Source organism: Emys orbicularis, chromosome 3 (genome assembly GCF_028017835.1).
Source record: "Emys orbicularis isolate rEmyOrb1 chromosome 3, rEmyOrb1.hap1, whole genome shotgun sequence".
In the NCBI taxonomy this organism is placed as follows: domain Eukaryota; kingdom Metazoa; phylum Chordata; order Testudines; family Emydidae; genus Emys; species Emys orbicularis.
Window position 1 is genome coordinate 48,604,987 of NC_088685.1, and position 27,876 is coordinate 48,632,862.

A 27,876-nucleotide genomic window follows, 5' to 3' on the forward strand; every position below is an offset into this window, starting at 1 on the left:
GCCTTTGATTCATTTCACTTTTTTACTTGCTGTCACAATAGTTAAATAGCTTTTTACACAGTGATGTTGATGATCATTTTTGCTTGCTCAAATCTTTGACTCACTATAGAATTTCTTAGATGAGACAGACAGAATCCTGCAACATTATGTCTGATGTAATTGAAAACAAAGATTTTTTTTTATTGTCTCCATCTTTCCCCCTTTTCCACGGAAATTGGGGCTTTGGAAATCTTTAACTTCCTTTTTTAAAAGGTTCATCATTCTGTTCTTTCTCTTTTTGTATTCCTTCCCTGTCCTTACAATATCACAGTCTCCCCACATTTCCCTTTCCAAGTCATGTTGCTAACATTCTCCTTCACATACATGAGACAGAGAGAGGAATTCCTTGACATGATAGAACTTAAGAGCAGATAGAGTAGGTGATGTTCTAAATAGTCAACTGTATTTACTCTTCTCTTCTGATTTTTCTTAGAAATCTGCACTACCTCCTTCCCTTTCCTGTCACGCCTCCCCGTTTGACAATGAGCCCTGGTGATCATGTGGGTGACATTCAGTTTGAGACCTAGTGATGCAGCCAGCTGTATTTGGTGATCTTCAGCTCCACCACTTCCTGTGTGGATCTCATAATTTGCATGGCAGAGAGTAGTTTTTCACTTATAATGGGACAGGCAAAACTGCTCCATATGGAAAATATCTTTGTCCTTACAACAAAAATATTAAAATTTGCTTTTAAGTTCAGCATTTTTCATGCAGTTCTTCACATATGTGTTTTTGCATTATTCATCTTCTACCTTTACCCGAATGTCTTCATTTGTAGGATCTTATTATGTAAAGTAGGAAAATAATATTTTGTTGTGCTTTGAATGAACTTGCATTTTGGCAATGTTGAAATGGTGTGCTGATCATTTTTTGAGGCTAAATTAAATGGAGTTCCTTAATTTGTTAAAATTCCCCTGGAAAAGATGTAGAATTATACAAATAGGTGGAGCTCTTTTTATCAATGTTTTGGTCCTGCCTATATGCCCATGTGCCAATAAAATGTATATATTCAGGGAAAACATTGATTTTATTTTGGCTTTTTCTTGTAATTACATACTGATTTGCTGTTTTTCAGAAGAGAAGTGTAGCTTTTAGCAGTGACCATTCACTGAAGTTACTATCATCATTTACCTATTTAATCAATTAATGTACCATGAAGTTACCTTTCCCTTCTGAAAACACAGTTATATTTTCAGCAATAAAGATATATATTAATATTTTTATGGGGCTGGTTAATTATGGAAACATTGAGGTTCAGTGCCTACATTTTCTGAGCCTTTAAGCATTTAAGAATTCTATATGTCCATTAAATGGATGAGTAAGTTTTTGATGGTTCAATAGAATACCATAATTTTTAGCATTTTCCTCATCATGGGAATAGACTTTGTTCTTTGGCTGGTACATTTTAATGATGATTCTGCAAGGATGCTTTAAAGGATATATTTGCTAGTGGAGAGTGTGCATTATTTATAAATGCTAATGAATGACTGACAGACTCAATTTTCATGAAAGTATCAAAATGATAGATTTTGTGTCTTGTGGATGCTAAGACCTTTATGGGCATAACGAGTTGGTTAACACCATGTCTTATGCAGCTGTTCAAGGACTCCCTGTATTTTTTTCATCTGTGGATATGTATTATACACTTGCATGATTTAGAATTAGGGCTGTCGATTAATCGTAGTTAACTCATGTGATTAATTCAAAATTAATCGTGATTAAAAAAAATAATCACAATTAATCGCAGCTTTAATCACACTGTTAAACAATAGAATACCAATTGAAATGTATTACATATTTGTGGATGTTTTTCTACATTTTCAAATATATTGATTTCAGTTACAGCACAGAATGCAAAGTGCACAGTGCTTCCTTTATATTATTTTTTATTACAAATGTTTGCACTGTAAAAATGATAAAAGAAATAGTATTTTTCAATTCACCTCATATAATGACTGTAGTACATTCTCTTTATCATGAAAGTGCAACTTACAAATGTAGATTTTTTTGTTGTTACATAACTGCACTCCAAAACAAAACAATGTAAAACTGTAGAGCCTACAAGTTCACTGAGTCCTACTTCTTGTTCAGCCAATTGCTAAGACAAACAAGTTTGTTTACATTTATGGGCGATAATGCTGCCTCCTTATATACAATGTCACCTGCAAGTGAGAACGGGTGTTTTCATGGCACTTTTGTAGCCAGTATTGCAAGGTATTTATGTGCCAGATATGCTAAACATCTGTATACTCCTTTATGCTTTGGACACCATTCCAGAGGACATGCTTCCAATTAAATTTGTTACTGAACTCCTTTGGGGAGAATTGTATGTCTCCTGCTGTGTTTTACCTGCATTCTGCCATATATTTCATGTTATATCTGTCTTGAATTATGAGCTAGCACATGTTGTTCATTTTAAGAACACTTTCACTGCAGATTTGACAAAACGCAAAGAAGTTACCAATGTGAAATTTCTAAAGATACAGCACTCGACCCAAGGTTTAAGAATCTGAAGTGCCTTCCAAAATCTGAGAAGGATGAGGTGTGGACCATGCTTTCAGAACTCTAAAAAGACCAACACCCTGATGTGGAAACTATAGAACTCGAACCACCAAAAAAGAAAACTAACCATCTGCTGGTGGCATCTGACTCAGATGATGAAAATGAACATGCGTCGGTCCGTACTGCTTTGGATCATTATCGAGCAGAACCTGTCATCAGCATGGATACGTCCTCTGGAATGGTGGTTGAAGCATGAAGGGACATATGAATCTTTAGCACACCTGGCATGTAAATATCTTGCAACACTGGCTATAGCAGTGCCATGTGAATGCCTGTTCTGACTTTCAGGTGACATTGTAAACAAGAAGTGGGCAGCATTATCTCCTGCAAATGTGAATACACTTGTTTATCTGAGCGATTGGCTGTACAAGAAGTAGGACTGAGGGGACTTGTAGGGTCTAAAGTTTGACATTGTTTTGTGTTTGAATGCAGTTATTTTTGTACATAATTCTACGTTTGTAAGTTCAACTTTCATGATAAAGAGATTGTACTACAGTTGTAATGGGGGAATTGAAAAATACTATTTATTTTATCATTTTTACAGTGCAAACATTTGTAAAAAATATATAAAGTGAGCAGTGTACACTTTGTATTCTGTGTTGTAATTGAAATCAATATATTTGAAAATGTAGAAAACATCCAAAAATTTAAATAAACGGTATTCTATTATTGTTTGACAGCACGATTAATTGCAATTTTTTTAATCATGCGATTAATTTTTTTAATCGCTCGACAGCCCTATTTAGAATGAAAACAGGATAGAGCAGTTTTCTTTTCTTCCATACAGAAGCTATGAAATGGAACATGATCTCATAATAACACATCCCCCATTGAAAACCATAAAATAAAACACCATAAAATAAAAATAAATTATTTTAAATTAGGTTGAAAATTTGAATGAATAATATAATTTTTGTACAACTCCTAACATGCTGGCTTCACCATAGGCTCCACTGGAGGATTGAATTCTGATGGTTTTTCTTTTGAAAATATAATGTACCAACAACAATTAATAATGGGGTCCTAGAGAACTGCGAGCATTTACAGCTCTTTATAAGTAAGAGTATTAAGAATAAGAGCAGTCCTATTCTTTATCTTTAAAAGTAAACCCATTTGTAACCATGCTGAACCAGAGAGGAATAAAACTTAATTTGAAACAAAGCCAAAAGGAACTTTGTCCAAACTTTGTGTCACTGATGGAATAGGGATTATTCTGAAGAACAGCAGCATGCAGTGTTGGTGAACACTGATATTTGTCAGGTGTCTATTTCCTTCTACCTTTCTGACTGGGTTTTTTTTCTATTGGGTTCAACAGCCACTTGTTTTCTATACTCAGTATATCCATGGCCTTATATTATGTATGTGAATAGTATATTCTCTCACCCTGGAGCTGATTGCTACAATTACAAAGAATCCTATTATATGGCATCTCCAGGCACTATAAATGGGAGGGCTTTGGTGGCCAAATCGAACTCCCAGCTCATTAACTAGACTGGAAGTGGAGGAGAGAAGCTGAAGAGATTTGGATTTATCGAAGCAGTGGCAAAACATGATTGAGATTTTGCCAGAAAAGCATAGGCCCCCTGCATCCATCTCTAACCTTTATTAAAAATGTTTGGAGAATCATTTTAAGTGATCTTAAATGTGTCAGCTGCAAAGAGCTTGTAAAATCCATTTTCTGTCTTATTGATTACTCTAAAAAGCTGAAAGCATTGAGAAGGGAAGTTTCATATGCATGTACCTTCCCTAATGTAATTACTAAACATTCAGAATAAAATGGATGGAAAGTTTTTGTGTATGTTTTAAATTTATTATATTACCTAATATAAATTTGGTTAACTCTAACTTTTCTCTTGTATAATAAATCAGTCACATTTAGAAATAAAAACATCACAGTATTTGTCAAATATTGTTTGTTTTCTGAGCACTTCTGCTACCAAGGCATCCCACCTCAAAAAGTCTCCAGACTATTTAGGCTTTGTATTCTGGCCCAAACTCCCCCCTTGGTTACACTGATGCAATCATATTAACATCAGTGGAGTTGCAGTGGAGTAACCAAGAAGACAATTTGCTTTTCTGCACAAGGCTTCTTTTTTTGTCCACTAATCAAACTCTTTATATGCTTTTCTTCTCTCTAGGACAACACTCCCCTCCATCCTCTGTATCCGACTAAATTGATCCCCGCAACTAAGTCCCCATTACATCCACAGTCTATCTGCCATGCTGACTGTCTAACCCCCGGGCCCTTCAGTCATTTGTCTTCCATCTTATGCGATGTTCATGACAGTTCTTATAGGCCTTACAGTCACAACGCTTTGTATAATAAGGTGAGCCTTCGGTGCTGCTATTGTCTTGTGTCAAGTCTGATGTAATTCAGCATTTTTCTGCTGGACTGGAAAATAAATTTTACAAGTGGATGGAGTTCAGCTGTGGCTTTAGACCACACCACTATGTTGGGACAGGTGAGCTGCCCAGGAGATGCTCTGGGAGACGTTGTGCCACAGACAGACATAATATCTCCTGGAGCTTCAGGAAATAATGGCTGTATCATCACCCTTTCACAATGCAGAACTTGTGCTCCACTCCCCCTCCCTTCCATCCCCCACAAGAACTTATTTTGCCAACCTTCATGAGTGTGTGGTGGGAGATCCTGACTTCCCCTCTCCATCCCGAGTTCTGCTGTAGGAGCAAGGCTCACACTATCCTTGCACTCAGGGACTATGACCTTATAAACATTTACTGGTGCTTAACTTTCCTTAATCGAGGAGTCCCATTAAAGCCAATGAATTTAAAGCTAACTAGATGTGTAAGTGTTTGCTGCATTGGCACTTACGATTGTGCCCAGCTACTGTTTGGGGGCATTTATGTGGAAAGAAAGTCCCAGGTCCTCAAAGGTATTTAGGTGCTTAACCCTCATTGAAATCAATGGCAGTTAAGTGTCTAAATACCTCTGAATATCTAAACTGAAGCTTCTTACTCCCTCTCACTTTCTCATTTACCTTGAAGGAATTAGACAAAATCTGGCCAAAAGGCTTAACCCAATATGACATGAAAGTTAATCCTATCCTTGCCCTGAGACATACAGTCTGCATTTCTTTAAAAGTGATTTGATTAAAAGAGCATGTGGGGGCTGTTTCTTTATGCTGTATCACAGTTTCTTCTTCAGGGGAAACTAAAATCTTGAGATTCCCATAAAGATTATTGGTGATTGTTTGTTCACTTAGTTAGATTTATACAGGCTTTATGAAAATGTGCTAATCTACATTTTGCTAAACTTTCCAGACATTTTTACTTACTCAGTAATTTACAGTGAGATATTTTCAATTTTGCTGCTTCATAAGGGGACAATTTTAATGACCAGTTCACACAGCCAAAAGGATTTTGGAGGATTGGGCCAAAAGAAATTTGATGAGGTTCAACAAGGTCAAGTGCATAGTCCTGCACTTAGGACAGAAGAATCCCATGCACTGCTACCGGCTGGGGACCGACTAGCTAAGCAGCAGTTCTGCAGAAAAGGACCTGGGATTACAGTGGATGAGAAGCTGGATATGAGTCAACAGTGTACCCTTGTTGCCAAGAAAGCTAACGACATATTGAGCTGCATTAGTAGGAGCATTGCCAGCAGATCGAGGGAAGTGATTATTCACCTCTATTCGGCACTGGTGAGGCCACATCTGGAGTATTGCATTCAGTTTTGGGCCCCCACTACAGAAAGGATGTGGACAAATTGGAAAGAGTCCAGCGGAGGGCAACGAAAATGATTAGGGGGCTGGGGCACATGACTTATGAGGAGAGGCTGAGGGAACTGGGCTTATTTAGTCTGCAGAAGAGAAGAGTGAGGGGGGATTTGATAGCAGCCTTCAACTACCTGAAAGGGGGTTCCAAAGAGGATAAAGCTAGGCTGTTCTCAGTGTTGGCAGATGGCAGAACAAGGAGCAATGGTCTCAAGTTGCAATGGGGGAGGTCTAGGTTGGATATTAGGAAAAACTATTTCACTAGGAGGGTGGTGAAGCACTGGAATGGGTTACTTAAGGAGGTGGTGGAATCTCCTTAAAAAATCTTGAAGGTTTTTAAGGCCCAGCTTGACAAAGCCCTGGCTGGGATGATTTAGTTGGGGTTGGTCCTGCTTTGAGCAGGGGGTTGGACTAGATGACCTCCTGAGGTCCAGGGCCGGCTCCAGGCACCAGCGCAGTAAGCAGGTGCTTGGGGCGGCCAAGGGGAAGGGGCGGCACATCCGGCTCTTAGGCGGCAATTCGGCGGTGGGTCCCTCGGTCCCTGTCGGAGGGAAGGACCTGCCGCCGAAGAAGAAAGTAGCGCAGTGGAGCTGCCGCCGAAGTGTCACCGATTGCGATCACGGCTTCTTTTTTTTTTTTTGCCCCCGCTGCTTGGGGCGGCAAAAACCCTGGAGCCGGCCCTGCTGAGGTCTCTTCCAACCCTAATCTTCTATGATACTATGATTCTATGATACGGACATAGCAGAAGAATGAATCTTTTGTTCTAAAGTGGGAATTTGCCACCACTTATCAACAGCAAAGGCATTTCTAGAGAGTGTAAGACACCCTGTGCTTGAAAAGAAAGAGGGATGTTCCAGAGACTTAGGTAATCAACTCAGAATCCTTATTAATATTGTGATACAGCAGGTTCAGGGGGCAGTAGAAGAGGGGAGATATATAAGCCCTAGGCTAATAAAGGCATTGTTCCCTATAGACTAGGAAAGGTTACTACAGGTTAATTGGAGCATCTGTAGCCAAATAAGGCCCTGTCAGGAACCTAATAAAAAAAAACCTGCTTCAGGCAGACAGGGTGGAGCAAGGAAGGAGAGAGGACTGGAGCGTGGAGGAGTGTTGCTGAGAATTGAAAGACCAGAGAACCGGAGGAAGGGATAGCTTAGTGGTTTGAGCATTGGCCTCCTAAACCCAGGGTTGTGAGTTCAATCCTTGAGTGAGCTATTTAGGGATCTGGGGCAAAAATCTGTCTGGGGATTGGTCCTGCTTTGAGCAGGGGGTTAGACTAGATGACCTCCTGAGGTTCCTTCCAACCCTGATATTCTATCCCTGTGCAGCTAGTCCTAAATAAAAACAGGTTTACCCCATTAGATAAATTGATTCTGATCTAGCTGGACTCTGTGCCCTCCAGCATTGTTGCTCTTATCACTGCTCCTGGATCTTAAAAGACCACAAGTTAAGATAAGATTATTGCTATTCCTACTTGTAATGTCTCCTTCTCTTTTCTTCTTCTTTCCCTCCTAAGTGATATCAGGTCTCCAAATCCAGGAGTCATGTGATTACATCAGAATTTCAGCTTTCATTTAAAACCCCCCACCACGTTTCTGGTCCTTGTGATTGTGGGGGAAAAAGGTCATATGTGTGACCAGAGTGTAACCAATGCAGTGATGCCTGGTCAGAGCCTGAAACAGCTCTGAGAGGCGGCGTGAGCTGTCCTTGCTCCCTGCTCTGGGGGTCCCCGCCACCCAAGAGAGGACTCTGTGCATGGCTGGAGAAGAATAGTGAGCTGGCTCAGCCCACCCATATAAGCAGATGCAATCCAGTTACTAGACCAAGTAATGGAGAATCCCCTACAGTCACCCAGGCCTCTGGGTGGCAGTGGAACATCTGCTCTATTGCTTCTGGAAGGGAAAAGGGGGCCCATTCTGCTGCTCCTCTAGAGAAGGCTGTTGGAGTAGAGTCATCGGTGGCCGTATGTCCTGGTGAGCCTAGGACATTAGATTGCCTTTATTCAGTCTGGGGTGACACCCCTTTTTTAATACAAGAGAGGTAATCCTCTGCTATGCAAAGTAACTGGTGAATCAAGAAGCCAAGGAGAGATGCTACCAGATCAGCATTTTGCTGCTGATCCTTCTTCTGTAAGTGAAAACCCTCCTCCTGTAGATCCTCCCTTGGGTTCCACTGTGATTTTACATCCTCTAAAATTGTTTCTACTCCTGATATATTATACATGAGTCAATCCACTACTTTCCAGGTCCCAGGTTAAAAGGGGGATTCCATTAGTAGTTCTGTCAACAGACTCATTCTGCTCCTATTCATATGGAGACAATATTGGATTAAATATTGGTGGAGAAAACGATGAAATATCAATTGGAGTGTGCGTGTGGCAGGGGAGATTTTCACAGGCACAAACGAGACATAGGTGGCAAACTCTCACTGACTCTCAAATTCTCTTTTGAATTTTTGTCCATGTGATTTGGGCACTTAACTCCCATTTGTACCTGTGAAAATCTCCCTTTCAATTAATATCTTTACTAGCAAAATCCCAACATTTGATTTGGGATAATGTTGCTCTTCAAAGACATGTAGAGAATTTGAAAAAGGGTTTGCCCCAATCCTACAAACCCTTTTCAGACAAACAGCCTTTACACAGATATTATTTATGTGAGTGAAGGTTGCAGGGTCAACATATAATACAAACCTTCAGACTGTGAATTTTCTCTGCTTTGATTATAGTCAGATGGCATGTGTGAGACTTCAATCCTGCAACTTGCTTCACACACCCTGGACCTGACTAGAGCCCCTTCAAAGTCATTGAGTGTCTGCATGGACACAGGGATCTGTCTGGCATAACTAATTGCAGGATTGAGACCTTAGTTTGTATGGAGACTATTTAAAGGAATCTTTAAGTGTTTTTCACACTGCACCACTGTGATAATGTAATGAACTCAGCAGTGTTTACCCACTACAGCTTAAATTCTGATTCACGGCATCATAACAGGAATTGACATCCTATTTGCTAACGTCATCTTTGCTATGAATGGAAACTGCATTTCAAGGTTGCCATGGAAAAGTATTTCTTTTTTTTCCTGACATCACACAAGTTACTTGTTGTCCTAGGTGAGAGTTTCTCTCTTTTGAACGTTGATATTTAAATGTTGAATTTTAACTTCTGGACTCTGGTAGGCATGTATTTTTATCAATATTATTTTTTCTATAATCCAGCAAAATTACTTTGGAGGTAACAAAGAAACTAAGTCTATGTCTATACTGGCAGAGTTTTTTCACCGAGAGTTTGGTTGCTGATAAAAAAGCGTTTAAAGAAAATCACTGTTGTTTGTTCATATTGTCTTCCACTGGCGGCATAGCGTATTCACACTTGTGGCACTTGCATCGGCAATGAGAACAGTGCACTGTGGGTAGCCATCCCACAGTGCAGCTCTCCCCCTTCTGCCGCTAGGTCTTGTGTGAAGGTGCAGGGGATTGTGGCGCATCATGGGTCTGGGCTCAGTGCCCCATGATGCACTGCTTTCTGTCCCAGCATTCCATGTGCTTTTGTCTTCAGTTCATGGTATTTTTCAACATCCCTTGTTTTCTGCTTGCCTCGCCACATCTATCTGCAGGAATGGATCCCATGCTGATTTCCACTGCTCTGCTAGCTATCACTAGCATATCGTGAATAGCAGTGGAGTTAATCTTGAAGTTATAAAGGCAACCGCAGTCACAGTTGCCTGACGCAGGGTCTGACATGGAAAGCAGCAACATTAAATTGCTTTTGGCATTCACAAAACAGCTGAACACAGTGGAACGTCACTTTTGGGCTTGGGAAACTAGCACAGAGTGGTGGGATCACATAATTATGCAGGTCTGGGATGATGAGCAGTGGCTACAGAACTTTCAGATGCAGAAAGCCACCTTCCTGGAACTGTGTGCTGAACTCATCCCAGCCCTGCAGCGCAAGGTCACCCAAATAAGAGCTACCCTTTTAGTGGAGAAGCATGTGGCAATCACAGTGTGGAAGCTGGCGACTCCAGACTGCTACCGGTCGGTTGCGAACCAGTTTGGAGTGGGGAAGTCGACTCTTGGGGCTATGTTAACGCAAGTGTGCAAGGCCATTGATCACATCCTGCTGCGAAAGACCATGACTCTTGGCAGCGTGCGTGAAATTGTGGAAGGCTTTGCAGAAATGGATTTCCCTAACTGCAGTGGGGTGATAGATGGCAAGCATATTCCAATCTGGCACTGGACTACCTTGCAATGGAGTACATCAATCGGAAGGGGTACTTCTCCATGATTTTGCAGGCACTTATGGATCACCATGGGCATTTCACTGACATCAGTGCAGGGTGGTCCAGAAAAGTGCATGATGCCAATATCTTTAGGACACTGTCCTGTACAGAAAGCTACAAGCAGGGACTTTCTTTCCAGACCAGAGGATCACCATAGGGGAAGTCAAAATGCCCATAGTGATCCTGAGAGACCCAGTGTACCCCTTAATGCCATGGCTCATGAAGCCATACATGGATGAGCAGTAAGGAGCAGTTCAACAATTGTGGATAGCTTTGCAGAAAGGGATAGCAGTAAGGAGCAGTTCAACAACAGGCTGAGTAGGGGCAGAATGACCATTGAATGTGTGTTTGGCTGGTTAAAGGCACGCTGGCAATGCCTGTATGGCAGGTTAGACTTTAATAAGAAAAATGTTCCCATGGTTATAACCGCGTGTTGCACGCAGCATAATATTTGTGAAGGGAAGGGCGAAAAATTTACTCAGGGGTGGACTGCCGAGGCAGAACACCTGGCTGCTGATTTTGCTCTTGGATAAGAGCCTAGGATAGTCTCCAACTCCTTATAAAACCAGCAGGTCTGGGAAGTAGCACTGAAGCGATGGTTTGCCTCCCTTGCCTTCTGGTACGTATTCCTCAGCTCCTTCACCTTTGCTCTGCACTGCAGCGTGTCCCACTCATATCCCTTGTCATGCAAGGTACACGCGATCTGGCCGTAGGTATAGAAATTCCTATGGCTAGAGGGCAGCTGGGACTGCACAGCCTCCTCTTTCCAAACACTCATCAGATCCATTAGCTTCGCAGTGGTCCAAGCAGGAGATTGTTTGCTGCGTGGAGCCTCCATGGTCACCTGGAAGGGAGGATGCAATATGAGCTGTTCACGCCGAGCAAACAGGAAGGAGAATTTCAAAATTCCCAGGGCTTTAAAGGGGGAGGGGTGGAAGGTTGTTTACCTGGCAGCAGAGCAGCAGAGTTGAAACTGCTGACCAGAGTGGTCAGGATGGGCATTGTGGGACACCTTCCGGAGGCCAATAACAGTGCTAAAATCAAGCATGGTGTCTACACTAGCACTACGGCGATAAAACCTTAGCACAAAAAGCCTTATGACTCTCGTTGAGGTGGTTTTTTTACAGCGCTGCAACTGAGGAGTTTGTTGCAAAAAGTGGCTTTGCAGTGTGTACACCTCTGCTGTTTCATTGCCAAAAGCTGCCTTATGGTGAAAAAACTTAGCAGTATAGACCAGCCCTACGATAGAGATAAAGCTGGGAAAATTGTTAGTGAAGTCTCCTCTACATGTAGAGGATGTTAAAGCTTACTATTATGGTATCTCCTGTGTGCGTTTCTCTCTGGCACTGCTTGGAATTTGTGGGCAAACAAACAGCAGGCAGTTTCCTTGCTTAGAAATCCAACCTTACCTGTCCAGTGAGTTCTGTGCCCAAAAGAAGCTGTCTCTCTGCTTCCCAGGGCCACATTCATGAATGCTTCCCCCGTTTATTGCCTCTCATGCATACATACACACACAGTGGTAAACAATCCATCTCCTAGCCCTTGTGTTTTCAGTCAGTCCCAGGGAACTCCCTAAAATCACAGGCTTTGTGAAAAGGCTCTGTGATTTCCTATTGTTTCCAGTTAGCACTGCATACTGGGAGTTAAATCTCTCCTTTCATTTGGCATGAGTAGTTAGCACACCTATCAACCTTAATGAGATCAGAGATTATCTCTAGATTAATGTCCCATATGATGGTGCCCATTAACATCTTCTGCCATAACAATCCCATTCCAGGAAGCAAAACCATTCATATTTAACAGCACCAGAGATAACAGGAAATATGATTCCAACTGATAATTTGCTTTTAGTCTACGGCCTTGGCTACACTTGCGAGTTACAGCGCTGTAAAGGCTCCCCCAGCACTGTAACTCACTCCCCGTCCACACTGGCAAGGCATTTGCAGCGCTGCATGTATTCCACCTCTCCGAGAGGAATAGCGAGTATTGCGCTGCCGCTGCAGTGCTGCGGCGCCAGTGTGGCTGCCCAATGCGCTGTGAATGGCCTCCAGAATTATTCGGCAGTATCCCACAATGCCTGTTCTAGCCACTCTGGTCATCAGTTCAAACTCTACTGCCCTGGCCTCAGGTAACCAACCATGTGACCCACCCTTTTCATTCCCCGGGAATTTTAAAAATCCCCTTCCTGTTTGCTCAGCCCGGCGTGGTGTGGAGTGCTATCAGCTAATCTTTCTAGGTGACCATGCCTCCACGCGCCAAGCGAGCCCCAGCATGGAGCAATGGCGAGTTGCTGGACCTCATCAGTGTTTGGGGGGAGGAAGCTGTACAGTCCCAGCTGTGCTCCAGCCGTGGGAATTACGATACCTTTGGGAAGGTATCAAAGGACATGATGGAAAGGGGCCATGACCGGGACACCCTGCAGTGCAGGATTAAAGTGAAGGAGCTGCGGAGTGCCTACCACAAAGCCCGCGACGCAAACGGCCGCTCGGGTGCTCCCCCCGCGACCTGCTGATTCTACAAAGAGCTGGATGCGATACTTGGGGTTAACCCCACCTCCACTCCGAGCACCACCATGGACACTTCAGAGCCAGTGGGGGGGGGGAGGAGGAGGAGGAGGAAAACGAGAGTGATGGTGGTGGGCCGGATGGAGACACCCTGGAATCCCTGGAGCCATGCAGCCAGGAGCTCTTCTCGAGCCAGGAGGAAGGTAGCCAGTCGCAGCGGCCGGTACTTGGTGGAGGACAAACAGAAGAGCAGGTTCCCGGTAAGCGGTTTTTTTTTTCGGGAAGGAATTTTTTCGGTGCGGGCTCTTTGGGAGAGGAGGGTTAGGCATGCATGCCTAGATGCAGAATAGTGCATTGATGTGGTTTATCACATTGTGGTAATCGGCCTCGGTAATCTCCTCGAATGTCTCATCCAGAACGTGTGCAATGCACTTGTGCAGGTTTATCGGGAGAGCCACCGTGGTCCTGGCCAGGCTAACGTGTCCACGCCACTGTGCCGTGAGGGGCGGGGGAACCATTGCTGCACACAGGCAAGCTGCATATGGGCCAGGGCGGAAGCCGCATTGCAGTAGAAGACCCTCCCCTTGCTTCCCAGGTCACCCTCAGCAGCGAGATATCGTCCAGGACGAACTCCTGTGGAAAATGTTGGGACAGTGTTCAGTGTAGGTGCCCCCTGAAGCTGTTGGCTCTCCCCAAGGCACAGAAACCCAGAGGACAGTGCAGCCCTGAAACAATCAGTCCCCCTTACTCACCATTTTGAGGCTCCCGTGGGATATGTGTGCTCTGTTTCGGATGGGAAAATTATGCTATTGTGTAGACCCTGTGTGTTTTCTACTCCTTAAGTGCGGGGGGAATCATTACTCTGTCTGGTATAAACAATGCTGCCTCTGTTAAATGTTGCATTTTGCCTATACAGCTGCATCAACCTTGAGACCTCAGCCGTCCCTCTTATCGCCTACTCAGATACTGCAAAGACTCAGGAAGAGACCGCGAAAAAGCAAAGAAGACATGCTGCAAGAAGTGATGCGGCAATCTATTAAAGAGAATGAGAAAGCACAGGACTGGAGGGAGAGAGAAAGCAGGATCCGCCAGGAAAACGCAGCGCACCGGCGGCAGCGCACCGCGCACCGGCAGCAAAGCACTGATAGGCTCATAAGCATCCTGGAGCGCCAAGCAGACGCTATCCAGGAGCTGGTAGCCATGCAGAAAGAGGAGCAGTACCGCAAACGCCACCCCCCCACAGCCCTTGTCCCAAAACTCTTTCCGTTGTGCCCCACTGTCACCTCCAACCCACTTTCCCCAACTTCCGTGTTCTTCACGCCACCCATTGCCTCCAACACCAGTATCTTCACCACTCAGCCCTGAAAACCACGACCCTTACCCTCTGCACTCAACCCCCATCACCATGCAGTATAGCTGTTCTGAAGTGCAGCACTCACTGCACAGCACACTAGACAGGACATACGCGAATCTGTGATTGTACTGTTCCCCACTTCACCCCCTTGTTTCTTTTCAATAAATGGATTCTTTGGCTTTGAAAACATTCTTTATTATTGCATAAAGTAAAAGACTCCTTAGCCCAGGAAATAAACAGGCACTGCAAGTCTGCTTGTCTGCTTAGCAAACACTGATTCCTAAAGATTGGAACTACAGCACTTCACTCCCGTGCAGGGCACCAGATATCACTGCTGGTTTTCAGCCTCAAATTGCTCCCTCAAGGCATCCCTAATCCTTGCAGCCCCGCGCTGGGCCCCTGTAATAGCCCTGCTCGCTGGCTGTGCAAATTCAGCCTCCAGGTGTTGAAACTCGGAGGTCCATGCCTGAGTGAAACTTTCACCCTTCCCTTCACAAATATTATGGAGGGCACAGCACACGGATATAACCGCGGGGATGCTGTTTTCGGCCAAGTCCAGCTTCCCATACAGAGATCGCCAACGGCCCTTTAAACGGCCAAAGGCACACTCCACAGTCATTCGGCACTGGCTCAGCCTGTAATTGAACCGTTCCTTGCTGCTGTCAAGGCTCCCTGTGTAGGGTTTCATGAGCCACGGCATTAACGGGTAAGCGGGATCTCCAAGGATCACAATAGGCATTTCAACTTCCCCTACCGTGATCTGCCGCTCTGGGAAAAAAGTCTCGGCCTGCATCTTCCTGAACAGCCAAGTGTTCCGAAAGATGTGTGCGTCATGCACCTTTCCGGGCCAGCCTGTGTTAATGTCAATGAAACGCCCACGGTGATCCACAAGTGCCTGGAGAACCATGGAGAAATACCCCTTCCAATTAACGTACTCGGATCCTAGGGATGGTGCCAAAATAGGAATGTGCATCCCATCTATCGCCCCTCCACAGTTAGGGAACCCCATTTGTGCAAAGCCATCCACTATTTCCTGCATGTTACCCAGAGTCACGGTTCTTCTGAGTAGGGTGCGATTAATGGCCTTGCAAAGTTGCATCAACACGATTCCAACGGTCGACTTTCCCACTCCAAACTGGTTTGCGACTGACCGGTAGCTGTCTGGAGTTGCCAGCTTCCAGATTGCAATAGCCACCCGCTTCTCCACTGGCAGGGCAGCTCTCAATCTCGTGTCCTTGCGCCGCAGGGTGGGGGCGAGCTCCTCACACAGTCCCATGAAAGTGGCTTTTCTCATCTGAAAGTTCTGCAGCCACTGCTCGTCATCCCAGACTTCCATGACGATGTGATCCCACCACTCAGTGCTTGTTTCCCGAGCCCAAAAGCGGCGTTCCACGGTGCTGAGCATGTCCGTGAATGCCACAAGCAATTTCGTGTCGTACGCGTTATACGGCTCGATAGCATCATCGGACTCCTCACCCTCACTCTCACTGTCACTTTGGATCTTAAGGAATAGTTCGACAGCCAAACGTGACGTGCTGTCAAGACTCGTCAGCATACGCCTCAGCAGTTCGGACTCCATTTCCTGCAGACAGATTGCGCTGCACAGAAACCGTTGAAAGATGGCGCCAAAGGTGGACGGAAACAAAGGGATTTCTGGGATGCGAAGCGATGCATCACGGGGCATTGGGACAGGACCCAGAATCCCCCACACCCACGCCCCCTTCCCACAACCCACGGTGCCAGAATGGGAAAAGGTGCTCTGTGGTATAGCTGCCCATAATGCACCGCTCCCAATAGCGCTGCAATTGCCGCAAATGTGGCCACGACAGTGCGTTGGGCAGCTGTCAATGTGGACAGACTGCAGCGCTTTCCCTACTCAGCTGCACGAAGTCAGGTTTAACTCACAGTGCTGTACATCTGCAAGTGTAGCCAAGGCCTACGAGCTAACCTTAGAATCATAGAAAATGTATGGCTTGAGAAGTCATCTAGTCCAGCCCCCTGCAAGTCTATGTTCATTCCCACTTTTTCTACAACCTCCCTTGAAAGCCTATCCCGGTGCTTAACTAGCCTTATAGTTAGAAAGTTTTTCCTAATATCCAACCTAAATCTCCCTTGCTGCAGATTAAGGTCACATTACTTTTTGTCCTATCGTCAGTGGACATGGAAAACAATAGATCACTGTCCTCTTGATAACAACTCTTAACATTATTTATGAGACTGTCATGTGGGACTGTGTCAAAAGCCTTACTAAAATCAAGATATATCATATCTACAGCTCCCCCCATCCACTAGGTCAGTAATCCTGTAAAAGAAGGAATTTAGATTGGTTTAGCATTATTTGTTCTTGAGAGATTCATGTTGGCTCTATTTTATAATCCTATTATTCTCTAGGTGCTCGCAAATTGATTGTTTAATGATTTGTTCCAGTATCTTTCCAGGTATTGAAGTTAGGCTGACTGGTCTATAAGTCTCCATTTCCAATTTGTTCCCCTTTTTAAAGATGGGCACTCTGTTTACCCTCCTCCAGTCCTCTGGGACCTCACCCATCCTCTGAGTTCTCAGAGATAATCCTTAACAGTTCTGAGATTGCTTGAGTTAGTTCCTTAAATACCTTAGGGTGAATTTCATCAGGCCCTGCAGACTTGAATACATCTAAATAATCTTTAACCTTTTCTTTCCCTATTTGGGGTTGCACTCCTTCCCCCTTAATTTTAATTGTGTAAAGTATTTGTTCACAATTAATTTTTTTTAGTGAAGACTGAAGTAAAATAGGCATTGAACACCTCAGCCTTCTTGATGTCATCCATTATTAGCAATGCTTTCTCACTAAGTAGAGGATCTACACTTTCCTTCATCTTTATTTTGCTCCTAATATACTTACAGAACCTCTTCTTATTGCCTTTTATATCCCTTTCTAGGTATAACTCATGTGCTTTTAGCCTTTCTGATTTTGTTCTTACATACTTGTGCTATTCTTTTGTATTCCTCCTTAGCAATTTGTCCATGTTTTAATTGTTTGTAGGATTCCTTTTTAATTTTCAGGTCATTAAAGAGTTCTGGGTGGAGCCATATTGGCCTTTTACTATTCTTTTCTATCTTTACTTCGCATAGGGATAGTTTGCTGTGGTGCCTTTAATATCACATTTATTTATTTATTTATTTATTTATTTATTTATTTATACCCTGATTATCATGTGATATCTGAGCACTTGGTTCAAGGAGGAAAGCCAAAAGAAAAACAAACACAAACACTACACCTGTCCTAATACCTGCTTTTGTTCCTCAATTTTAATTCTTCAGACAATGTGATGTGTCTCCAATTCTATTTCCATTAAACCCTGGAAGCTAAAGTATGTATAGAAAATGGGAAACAAAACCCAGTCTCTAGTAGAAATGGTTCTGTAGTTTGGAACTCCAGCACAGGACAATATTTTCCTTAGTCAGACAAAGAAAAATTGGAAGTGACCACAGGAATTATTTTGCTGATTATAAAGCCGTTGAGCAGGAAAATAGAAATAAATGCCTTGAATGAGGACAATCAAGCAAACTTTGGTGGGCAAGAGAGCTACAAAGGAAACAAATATGATACTTTGATTTTTCTTTGTTGAAAAGATGGGCCTGAATCAACCCCACAGATTCAAACACTCCCAAACTCTGGAAAAACACAGGATGTTTCAGAACATCATAGAGCAGGGGTAGGCAACCTATGACACGCGTGGCAAAGGCGGCACGCAAGCTGATTTTCAGTGGCACTCACACTGCCCGGGTCCTGGCCACCGGTTCGGGGGGCTCTGCATTTTAATTTAATTTTAAATGAAGCTTCTTAAACATTTTTAAAACCTTATTTACTTTACATACAACAATAGTTTATTTATATATTATAGACTTATAGAAAGAGACCTTCTAAAAACGTTAAAATGTATTACTGGCACGCAGAACCTTAAATTAGAGTGAATAAATGAAGACTCGGCACACCACTTCTGAAAGGTTGCCGACCCCTGTCATAGATGCTCTCTCTATCGAAACTGAACTGAGCCAAAGCCCCAGAACAAACAACCATGAGCTCTAGGGAAGCTTAGCTTTAGGTGCATATATAAACTTTGCATCTTTGGCCTATTGAATGTAGAAGCTTCCAAAGAATTCCCCACTATTATTTGGAGTATAAATAAATCTTCAGGGGTTCTAAGAAAAGGACAACAGCAGAGAAACCTGAGACACCTTTGGAAACTTCACATTTCAAGGAACAAATGGGTACAATTAAAATTCACTTTAGTTTATTAGTAGTATTGATGTAATTTGGACTCTGAAATGTGGTCTTAATTATCTCTACTTTCAACTACAATTAAAAAGCTCATAAAATACAACTAGTCCTGGCCAAATTCCAAGTATGTAATTGTAGCCTGATTTTAAGGAGAAGAAGATTAATTCCCTACCTCACAAGGGGGGTTCTGAGGCTTAATTAATTTTTAAAAAAAAATTTGGAAAGCGCTTTGAGTTCCTCTGATGAGAAGACCTATATGCTGTAAATGGAAAGCACTGTGTTATTTTGTAACTACTGACCTTCTCTCTGTGCTGTTAGCTGGTGAGGCTCCATTTCAGTGGGGAGTGAAGTGAGATCTTATTGTAAATAATAGGTGCAGAAGGTGATGGTCAGATATGGATCCTGATTAAACTTAGGCTCAGATGTGGTGTTCAGGAATGAGGCCCAGTCAGGATTGTGGTTATGGTTCAGATTTGATTAAAGTTTTGGGCTGCATTAGAACCTGAACTGGAAAACTAGCCCTATCATTCTAGAACCAAGAATACGAAAGAAAATTCAGCTCTGCTGACTTGAATCTATCCCTCACTCCCTTTCTAAAATTTCAAGGCATTTGAGGTCCCAGGAGCGTTTGTGATCTAGCAGATAGAGCACAGGCCTGGGAGTCAGGAGATTTAGATTATAGTCCAGACTATGCCACTGTCTCTTTGTGTATGTTGGTCAATGTCAATATAGACTCGCTTGTATCTGTCACAGTTACCAGGCTAGCTGCACCCCCAGGCCCTCTTGATCTCACTGGGTGCACCCCCGCTAGATCTCAGGTCTCGAGCCATCATCTGTCTCTTGGAATGGAATCAGGCAATTCTCCCACTCTCAGACAGGCCTTGGGTAACAGTGCCATGTGTATCAATTGTGATTTACCTCAGTAGGTCTAATTTATGTCCATACCCTGCAATTCTGTTCCCTCTGAGAGCAATGAAAGAAAAGTATCATTTATTTCAAACAAAAGTATTTCAGAGAAAATGTTTCTTAAAAAAATCAAGCAGACTGTACACATACCTAGCTTTTCCCTACATCTTACCATTCCTAGATGTGGCAAGGCCCCATTTCTTTAGACTCTCTCTGCAGCCCGTGTCCCTAGACAGCTCCTGACAAGTGATCCCCTTTTACCCAACAGAAAGGTTTTTAACTTTTTAATCTTCTTTTGATCGCTTGCCTCCCAACCTAGCAAAACAAGGTTTGCAACCCATTGGAGACAGGATCCTTGAAGTTAACAGCTTGCACTCTTGTCCTGCAAGTACACGCTTGGGGCTACTTATCTAGAACTGTTGTGTGGCTTTCCTGTTTGCTCCCCTCACAGTCCCCTATTAAGCTAGATCAACACATTCATAGAGGAAATTCTAATACCTCTCCATAGTTATATAGCAGCCTCACTTCGCTGACCAAATCACTTACAGTATTCATACCATTGTTACCTATTATTCATAGATTAATAGATAGCAGCTCTACAATCCTCAGAGTGTGTATTAAGAAAAGTCTTGCACTAGAACTGGTATGAAGCCTCACGCATTGCTCACAGCAGAATCATTCCTCCTGGAGTTTCTTGGTGCACAGGGGAAACAGGCCCTAACTCTTTATGTGGTGCACTATATGTCCCACACCTTGTGTACTTATCCCATGTTGCTGTGTGCCAGATGGAGTCAAGGCCCACCTCATTCCTAACCCAAGGAGTGCAACTCCTACAGACCCTTGCATTGGGCATGCAAGGAAGAGACATCCCTTACACACTTCTGTGTGCTCATGTAAAAGTCCCTGTCAGAGTCTCACTCTTAACTCCTCTAGGCCTCAGTTACCCCATCTGTAAAAATGGGGAGACAATTCTTACCTACCTTTGTAGAGGGTTTTGAGTTTTATGGATAAAGAACTGCTAATAAGTGCAAAGCAGCAGCAGTCTATACAATAGATTACAAATCATTGATACGCTTTGTAGTGTGTGTCGGCTAAAAGGCACAATATATATATGATGATCATCATTTACGTATTACACTTACTTTTGCAGAGACATGATGGCCAAAGAACTGGGTGATTAACTGAATGAATATTTTAAATTAATTTATATAACATGCAATTTCAGAGAGTCAACATCTGTCATAATTATACAACTTCTGTTTCCACTTGATTTTTTGGTCTCCCTCTAATTAGAAATAGTCTTCACACTGTTGCTGTGCGTATTTTATAATTCATGCCGTTCTTGTATCCTTTACCAGTTTATACTAGGAAAAGGTAGGTATCTATAAAATAGTTTTAGACAAATGCCAGTCAATACAGAAAAACATTTTATATGCTATTATAAACTTTTCCCTGTCTTTGAACTAACAAAAGATTAGTAAGGCCATTCTTTATCCTTCTCATAAAGAAGGAATAACTCTGCATTTCATAAGTGCCTAGAAAATCTAATTTAATTTTCAAAATGGATTAAAGATTTAATGAAGTATTTTAAAAGAATAGTGTGCATGTGATTTCTGTTGCTATAGTTGCAACATTCTTATTTTTTAAGTACATCATCTCCCATTGGTTGTGGGAAGTCATAAACCTCTGTTTCAATTAGCAAAGGTTACAGCACCCTTCTAGACAGTGAATTAGGGCTTGTCTACATGGTGCATTAGTCTGCCTCAGGGGAAATAAATTCTAGTGTGCACTAGTGTGTTGTGCACTAACTGCCCCATTTGGACCCTGCTGGTGTGCAGTAAAAGTTCCCTAAAGCATGTTTAATGTAGTACTGTTTTAAAGAGAACTACATTAATGTGCACTAGGGGACTTTTAGTGCACACTAGCAGGGTCCACATGGACCAGTTAATGCACTCTAGAATTTACACCCATCTGGTATGCACTGTGTAGACATGCCTTTGGTTTATGAAACGGCCACATACTGCTAAGACTTTAGACAGCTTTGTATTAGTTCAGTGGCAGCTGTGAATTACAGTGCAATCATGATAAACGGACCTTTTTAAGGCAAGCCTAGCCTGTTGATTATTCCATGACACTAAGTGAGCAAAGGTCTAATTAAGCTATTTTATAATCTTCTCTATTCTGAGCCTCAGTCAAGGCTATATGAAGTCTTTTTGGCATTTTTTCCCTTTGAACTTATGTGACTGTGCATTCTGTAATTGTCAGAATAGTTTGCAGTCATAAATAGTACTTATTTTCCATTTTGCTCTTCTGTCATCCTTAGAAATAGGCAAAAAACCCATCTTGTTTACAAGATTGCTGTGCAAACCTAGGAAATTCCAAGGTCATCATTGTAGTAACCTAATTAAATTAACCTAGTTAAAGACAACGGAGAATTTTATAGTCAGCAAAGCAAACAAGGACAGAAATTAGAGGAGTGATTACCTCCTCCCTGCTCCCCCGTCTTCTCCTGCAGACATGAGAATAATCTGTCTAAATCACTGTAAAAGAGAGAGTCTTACTGCCAGCCATGTGGACATGGGGATGCAGGTATGCCAAGGACAGAACTATATGGTGACTCTAATAAGACTACATCTATTAACAAGAAATATGGAGCCTATTCACTTGCACTCCAACATCAGAGCTAACAGATATAGGTCACAGTCTTACATGAGTCAGAGGTCAGAATGTCCAGTGATAAATTGTCCAGCAAGGGAAAGCTGGGTTTCTTATCTTTCCAGAGAAATCACTCCCCGAGCCCCCACTGTTCATTTAGAACGACGAGGAGGACCTGGAAAGTGTAGGAAAAACAGGGCAGCATGTTCATTTGATCAGGCTTATTCTTTCTCAAAATGAAATAGATACATCCATTCTCCCCCCCCCACCCCCAACACCTTATATTTGTCATTATGGAAGGAGCTGGTCAGGTTTGATTATATTTTGGTTTTCAAATATTTTTACTTATATTGTGGTAGCACCTAAAAGCCTCACCTGAGATTGGAGCCCCATTGTACTAGGTGCTGTCATGACACACAGTAAGCAACCCCTGCCAAAATGACTTGCAGTCTAAATAGGCAAGACACACAAAGGAAGCATTTTACAGATGGGGAACTGAGGTACAGAGACAGATTGGGTATGTCTCCACTTGACACAAAATCCAGGGTCTGGCTCTGGTTTGAGCCCAAGCCACCCTCCCATCCACACACAAATCAGTCTGACTTGGGTCCGCAAGCTCTCAGGTCCTAGGACCCTGCAGGGAGGGGGTGCTGGGAGGGGTCAGAGCCTGGGTCCTGCTATAACTCAGGTCCAAGCCCTATCATTCTGTACTGTGGACTCAGCTCAATCCACAGACCCGTCAGAAGGTCTGTGCAGTGCAGTATGGAGACTTGAGCACAGCTGTGAGACCTGAGTCCAGCAACTGTAAGCCCAGGTTTACAATGCCGTGTGAAAGCTCAAGCATGGGCTCGGAAACACCAAGTCCACAAGCCCAGGTCCCACAGACCTGGGTTTACAATGCAGTGTAGACATACCCTAAGTGACTTGCCCAAAGTCAGTGAATCTCTGACAACGAGGAATTGAACTTAGATCTCCTAAATCCTGGTCCAGCACCTTAAACACAAGTATCTGATCCCTGATAGGGCCCATTGTGTTTGAAAATGATAAGGCAGAATATTATTCTAATAATTAACTATTGATCTGCTGTGGTGCCTAGAGTCCCCACTCAGGATCAGGACCCCTTGTCCTAGGTGCTATACAAATGCATAGGAAAACACAGTCACTTCCCCAAAGAGCTTGCAATCTGACCAAAGCCACAGTGCAACAAGTGTAACAAATACCAGGAAGGATAGCAGTGATAAGTCAGTTACATAGGTTAGCTACGTGCCCACCTTGACGGTTCTGAATCATTTTAAAGTGCTGTAGTATGTTACATTCCCTTTTGCCATACTTAATTGGTTGGTTTCTTAGAGGCATCACAACAGAAGTGGGTACTGAAGAGGGATTTGAAAGAAGAGACGGTGAGACCAAGAGGCTTGCATGAGCCCACAGTGAGACACAATCCGTGCCCCTGCTCTGAAGTTTACAGTCTAAATGCACAAGACGGATAAAGGATAGGAGGGCAAAGAGAGACTTAGACAAGGGACGTGACTCCCCATAGTGAGACAGCACATTAGTGGCCAAGTCAGGTCTCTGGATTTCAAATCCAATGCCATAGCCACTAGACCACAAGGGGTCTCCAGTGACAGTGCTTAAGGCTTTTTATACTCCAGAAATTGGAAATAGGGCACTATTATTGGACACACAGTCCACTGAAGTTTCAATACCATATTATCATTATTTCCTTAATTAATATTTCAGTGAAAGAATAAAGTCTTTGTTCATTCCCACTTTTCCTCACCTGCTTCCTTTAAATAAAAGCCATGGGTAGAGAATATGCACTGGTAATACGTATAGAAAGCTCAGGGATAAGTGCTGGAGTGTATTCCTTCCCTGTTTGAGTCCCTCATGCACTGTGGCTTTTTACTTTTACAAGAAGGCACACGAATGGGAGTAAGAGAAGGAGACAAAGATGGGTGTGGGTGACGGGAGATTGGGATTATTGTGGGAGCCAAGGAGAAACATAGGGGATGAGATTTACAGAGTAGAACAGGGCAGATTTGTGCCTGGGCTTGGAGAAGAAACTTAAAGATGAGTGGGCAATAAGTAATGAGAAGAGAAGGTAGGACAAGGAAATAGTAATAAAAGCTCATTTTTCATAGGTTAGCTATGTGCACAGTTGGTACATAGTGTTTTTTTTCTTAATGGAGACAAATGATAGCCACAGTCTCAGCTCTCCACCTTCCTAGTCAACTACTTTTTTTGCACAAGCTGTAGGCGTTTCATACCTCCCGGAGTACTTAATTGCTGTCTGGTAGGTAAATAGAAAGCAATCCATCTTCAGCAACCACCTACATTGATTGCACATTCCTTGCAAAATAACATATGATTTTGTGTTAGGGCAAATAATGAATTTGCAGCATCCCAGTAACTCATAAGCAGCATGTTAGCGGCCAAATTGGTACAACTGTACTAGTGCACTAACTGTGGAGCTAACTGTAGCTCACACCACCTGCTTATTTACTTGGAATAGAACAGGAGAGTGAGCCCTCAGCCAATGGAATTGGATGAGTCTGCAGTGTGTATATCTTCTTGGTGCCAACATTTTTAGTGCCTGTATTGCCAGCAATGAATTCTCAACTGTGAGAGTTAACGTATTCTCTCCCGTCCTTATTTAACTTCTCTCCCTGTTGAAACAATACTTGATCTACCTTCATTATTGGAACAGTTTACCAAACTAGGCTTATGCTTCTATGAGTAACGATTCAAAACTCTTTTTTTTTTTAAGTGCAGGACCAGGGCATTCTGATGTGATTTATAAATTCAATTAATGATTTGTGCTAATTACTGACACAGAGCAGTGATTTTGACATACTGAAAACTAGGTTTCTGTAAAGCTAAATCCATAAAATCAATCCATTCAGAGAACTTTATTAACTACATTAAAAATATGAGATCTGTATTTCATCTGATTATTAAAACATTGCAGTCCTATGAACCTACTATTATCTCTGTATGGTTTGGTTTATGTATTCACTTTGGGCGTGCTCCAAAGCCCAGTGAAGTCACTGGGAGTCTTTACATTGATTTAAATAGAGTTCAGATCAGGTCTTCAGTACTCAGATACAAATCACACAATGTTAAAGAATCACCATGACACAAACCCTCCCTCTGAATGTACTAGTAATTGTTCAATGGCATTTTTAGTTAAAGAATTATAAGACTGGTGTCTTTGAAAGCCAAGGTTAAGGAGAGCTCTCTTGGGAGCTGTTTAGGAAGGTATACATGCTGAGTGTTGGAAATACAATGATTAGAGTTCTAAGTACTTATATGTGCATTGTCTCATACTAAACCTTCCCTTTACATAGGCATTTGTCCTTGCTAGGATTCTGACTGAGTCATTTCAGAGTGACGAGTGCTTTTTAAAATTGTATGTCAATTTGATTAGATGGAAACTAGCCTATATCTTGGGCCAGGGATTTTCAAAGGAACAAAGGGTACCTCTGCACAGAGAGTGAAGGTGTGATTGTAGCACAGATAGGCATACCCCATGCTAGCTGTAATGTAGCTAGCATAGATAACAATAGTGATACAGACACAGTGACACAAGCTGGCTAGCACGCTCCCCCCATGGCTTATACTCAGGCAGCTAGCCCATGCTGAAACCTGTACCACCATTTTAGTCTACTACTAGTACCTATGCTTTAATCTAGCTAGTATGGGTATGGAAGGGTAACCAGAGGTCCCGATTTCATAGGGACAGTCCCGATATTTGGGGATTTTTCTTATATAGGCGCCTATTACCCCCCACCCCGTCCTGATTTTTCACACTTACTATCTCGTCACCTTATGGTACGCCCATCCATGCTACAATCACACCTTCACTTGCAGTGTAGACATACCCTAAGAGCAGTTAGGTGCCCAGCTCCCACTGAAAGTCAATGGGAACTGCGCGCTTAGCTGCCCTGTGCACGTTAGTTGTTGAGGCGCTTTGATCATGTTGTTCTGATGGCTACTAAAATTTAACTCATAACTGCATATTTTTTCACTTACTCTCTCTCTCATGACATCCTTGGCATCTCGGCTCTGCAGCCCAGTCATCCCATAGTGCCTATTCCAGAAAACGAAGCACTCAGCTCCAAGGAGGTAACTGAATGACATTTGCATTTTATAACTACAGGCATGCTATCTATGAGCCCCAGCTCAGAATGGCTTTTGCAGTTAAACATAACATATGGTGGCCTCAGAGGTACAGAAAGTGTACCTGCAGAAAGGATTTTGGCCCAACACATGGACTGTGTAAATGGTTGTGTTTCACTGCTATTAACAAACAAATATAGTGTGGTTTTGGATCCTGTGTTCTTCAAGAAGCTCAGGTAGCATTGTGTTCCATGTTTCTGATTTGTGCTTGTGGAAGGTTAAATGACTTGGAATGGGAACTAGTAAAACATATACAGTGAGCTTCATTTGAAAACCCAGGAGTTCACACTCTGCAGTGACTATGGTAAAGTAGTAGCTCCTGTTCTAAATACCAGAAGATATTGCTTTTACAGCAGCTCCTTGGGGGTGTGAACATGTTGAATATGGGAGAACACCTACCGTACCCTCTTTTAAAATACAGGGGACAACAGACAGCTCACTACAGCATGTGTTGCCCAGCACCATTTCCTTAGCTAAGGTAAAATTCAGTAACAGTGTAGTATAAGTATTGGGTGGACTAGGTCTTGAATTTGCTGGGGAATGGATTTAATTAACTAATATAGGTCTCTTCCCTCTCTAAGTTGTGTGAACCTAATGCCTACCATCCCAGATTATACACACTTCAAATAAGAGCTGATGCTATCCTCTGCATGCTGCTCTTGGGACAGAGCATAATAATAATACCTAGCTCTTATATAGTGCATTTCATCAGTAGATCTCAAAGCACGTTAAAAAGGAGATCAGGATCATTATTCCCATTTTATAGATAGAGAAACAGAGGCACAGAGAGGGGAAGTAACTGACCCAAGGTCACCCGGGGGCCAGTGGCTGAGCTGGGAATAGAAACCAGGTATCCTGAGACCCAGTCTAGTGGTCTATCCACTAGGCCACACTGCCCAAAGAGATCAGCTTGTTTGTAACAGGGTTGTCAACATGAATTTAAAATCACAGTCTTGATGTTGAAATAAATCTGTATAATCTAATTAAATACCAGATGTAAGCTGTAAGCTTTGAAATGAAACTGAATACCAGATGTAATATAAACTTTGAAATGAAACTGAACATTCTTAATTAAGAAGGAAAGTTGGAGGTCTTAGTGTTGTTTTAGAAATTCACATAAAGCATAACTAACTTTGAGGAATAGCTAAATATTCACTGCAGTATGAAGTCAATGACAGTAGATGAATGGATATTGACTACTGAGGCCTCATTATATTATCCACACAATTTTGGTAATTATACCAAACCCTTTTAGATAAGTCTTATAACAGAAACAGGATCATCCCTGGCTGTTGTTTGTAAATCGATTAACCCAGTTCATTTAATTTATCAGTGAAGAAAGAAAATTCTAGTCTATTAGAAAGTGCTAAAGATGAGCTGGGAATAAAATGAATGAGATGGC

General features: G+C 42.6%; 1 protein-coding gene across 1 annotated transcript in view; it reads left to right on the forward strand.

The window, feature by feature from the left end:
• MLIP (muscular LMNA interacting protein) overlaps window positions 1–27,876 on the forward strand; it is a 160,889-nt gene that overhangs the window by 130,808 nt on the left and 2,205 nt on the right. The window contains exons 13-14 of the mRNA XM_065402009.1: window positions 4,740–4,928; window positions 26,367–26,420. Of these exons, the coding sequence (XP_065258081.1) occupies window positions 4,740–4,928; window positions 26,367–26,420 (243 nt within the window). The remainder of the gene's footprint in view (window positions 1–4,739; window positions 4,929–26,366; window positions 26,421–27,876) is intronic.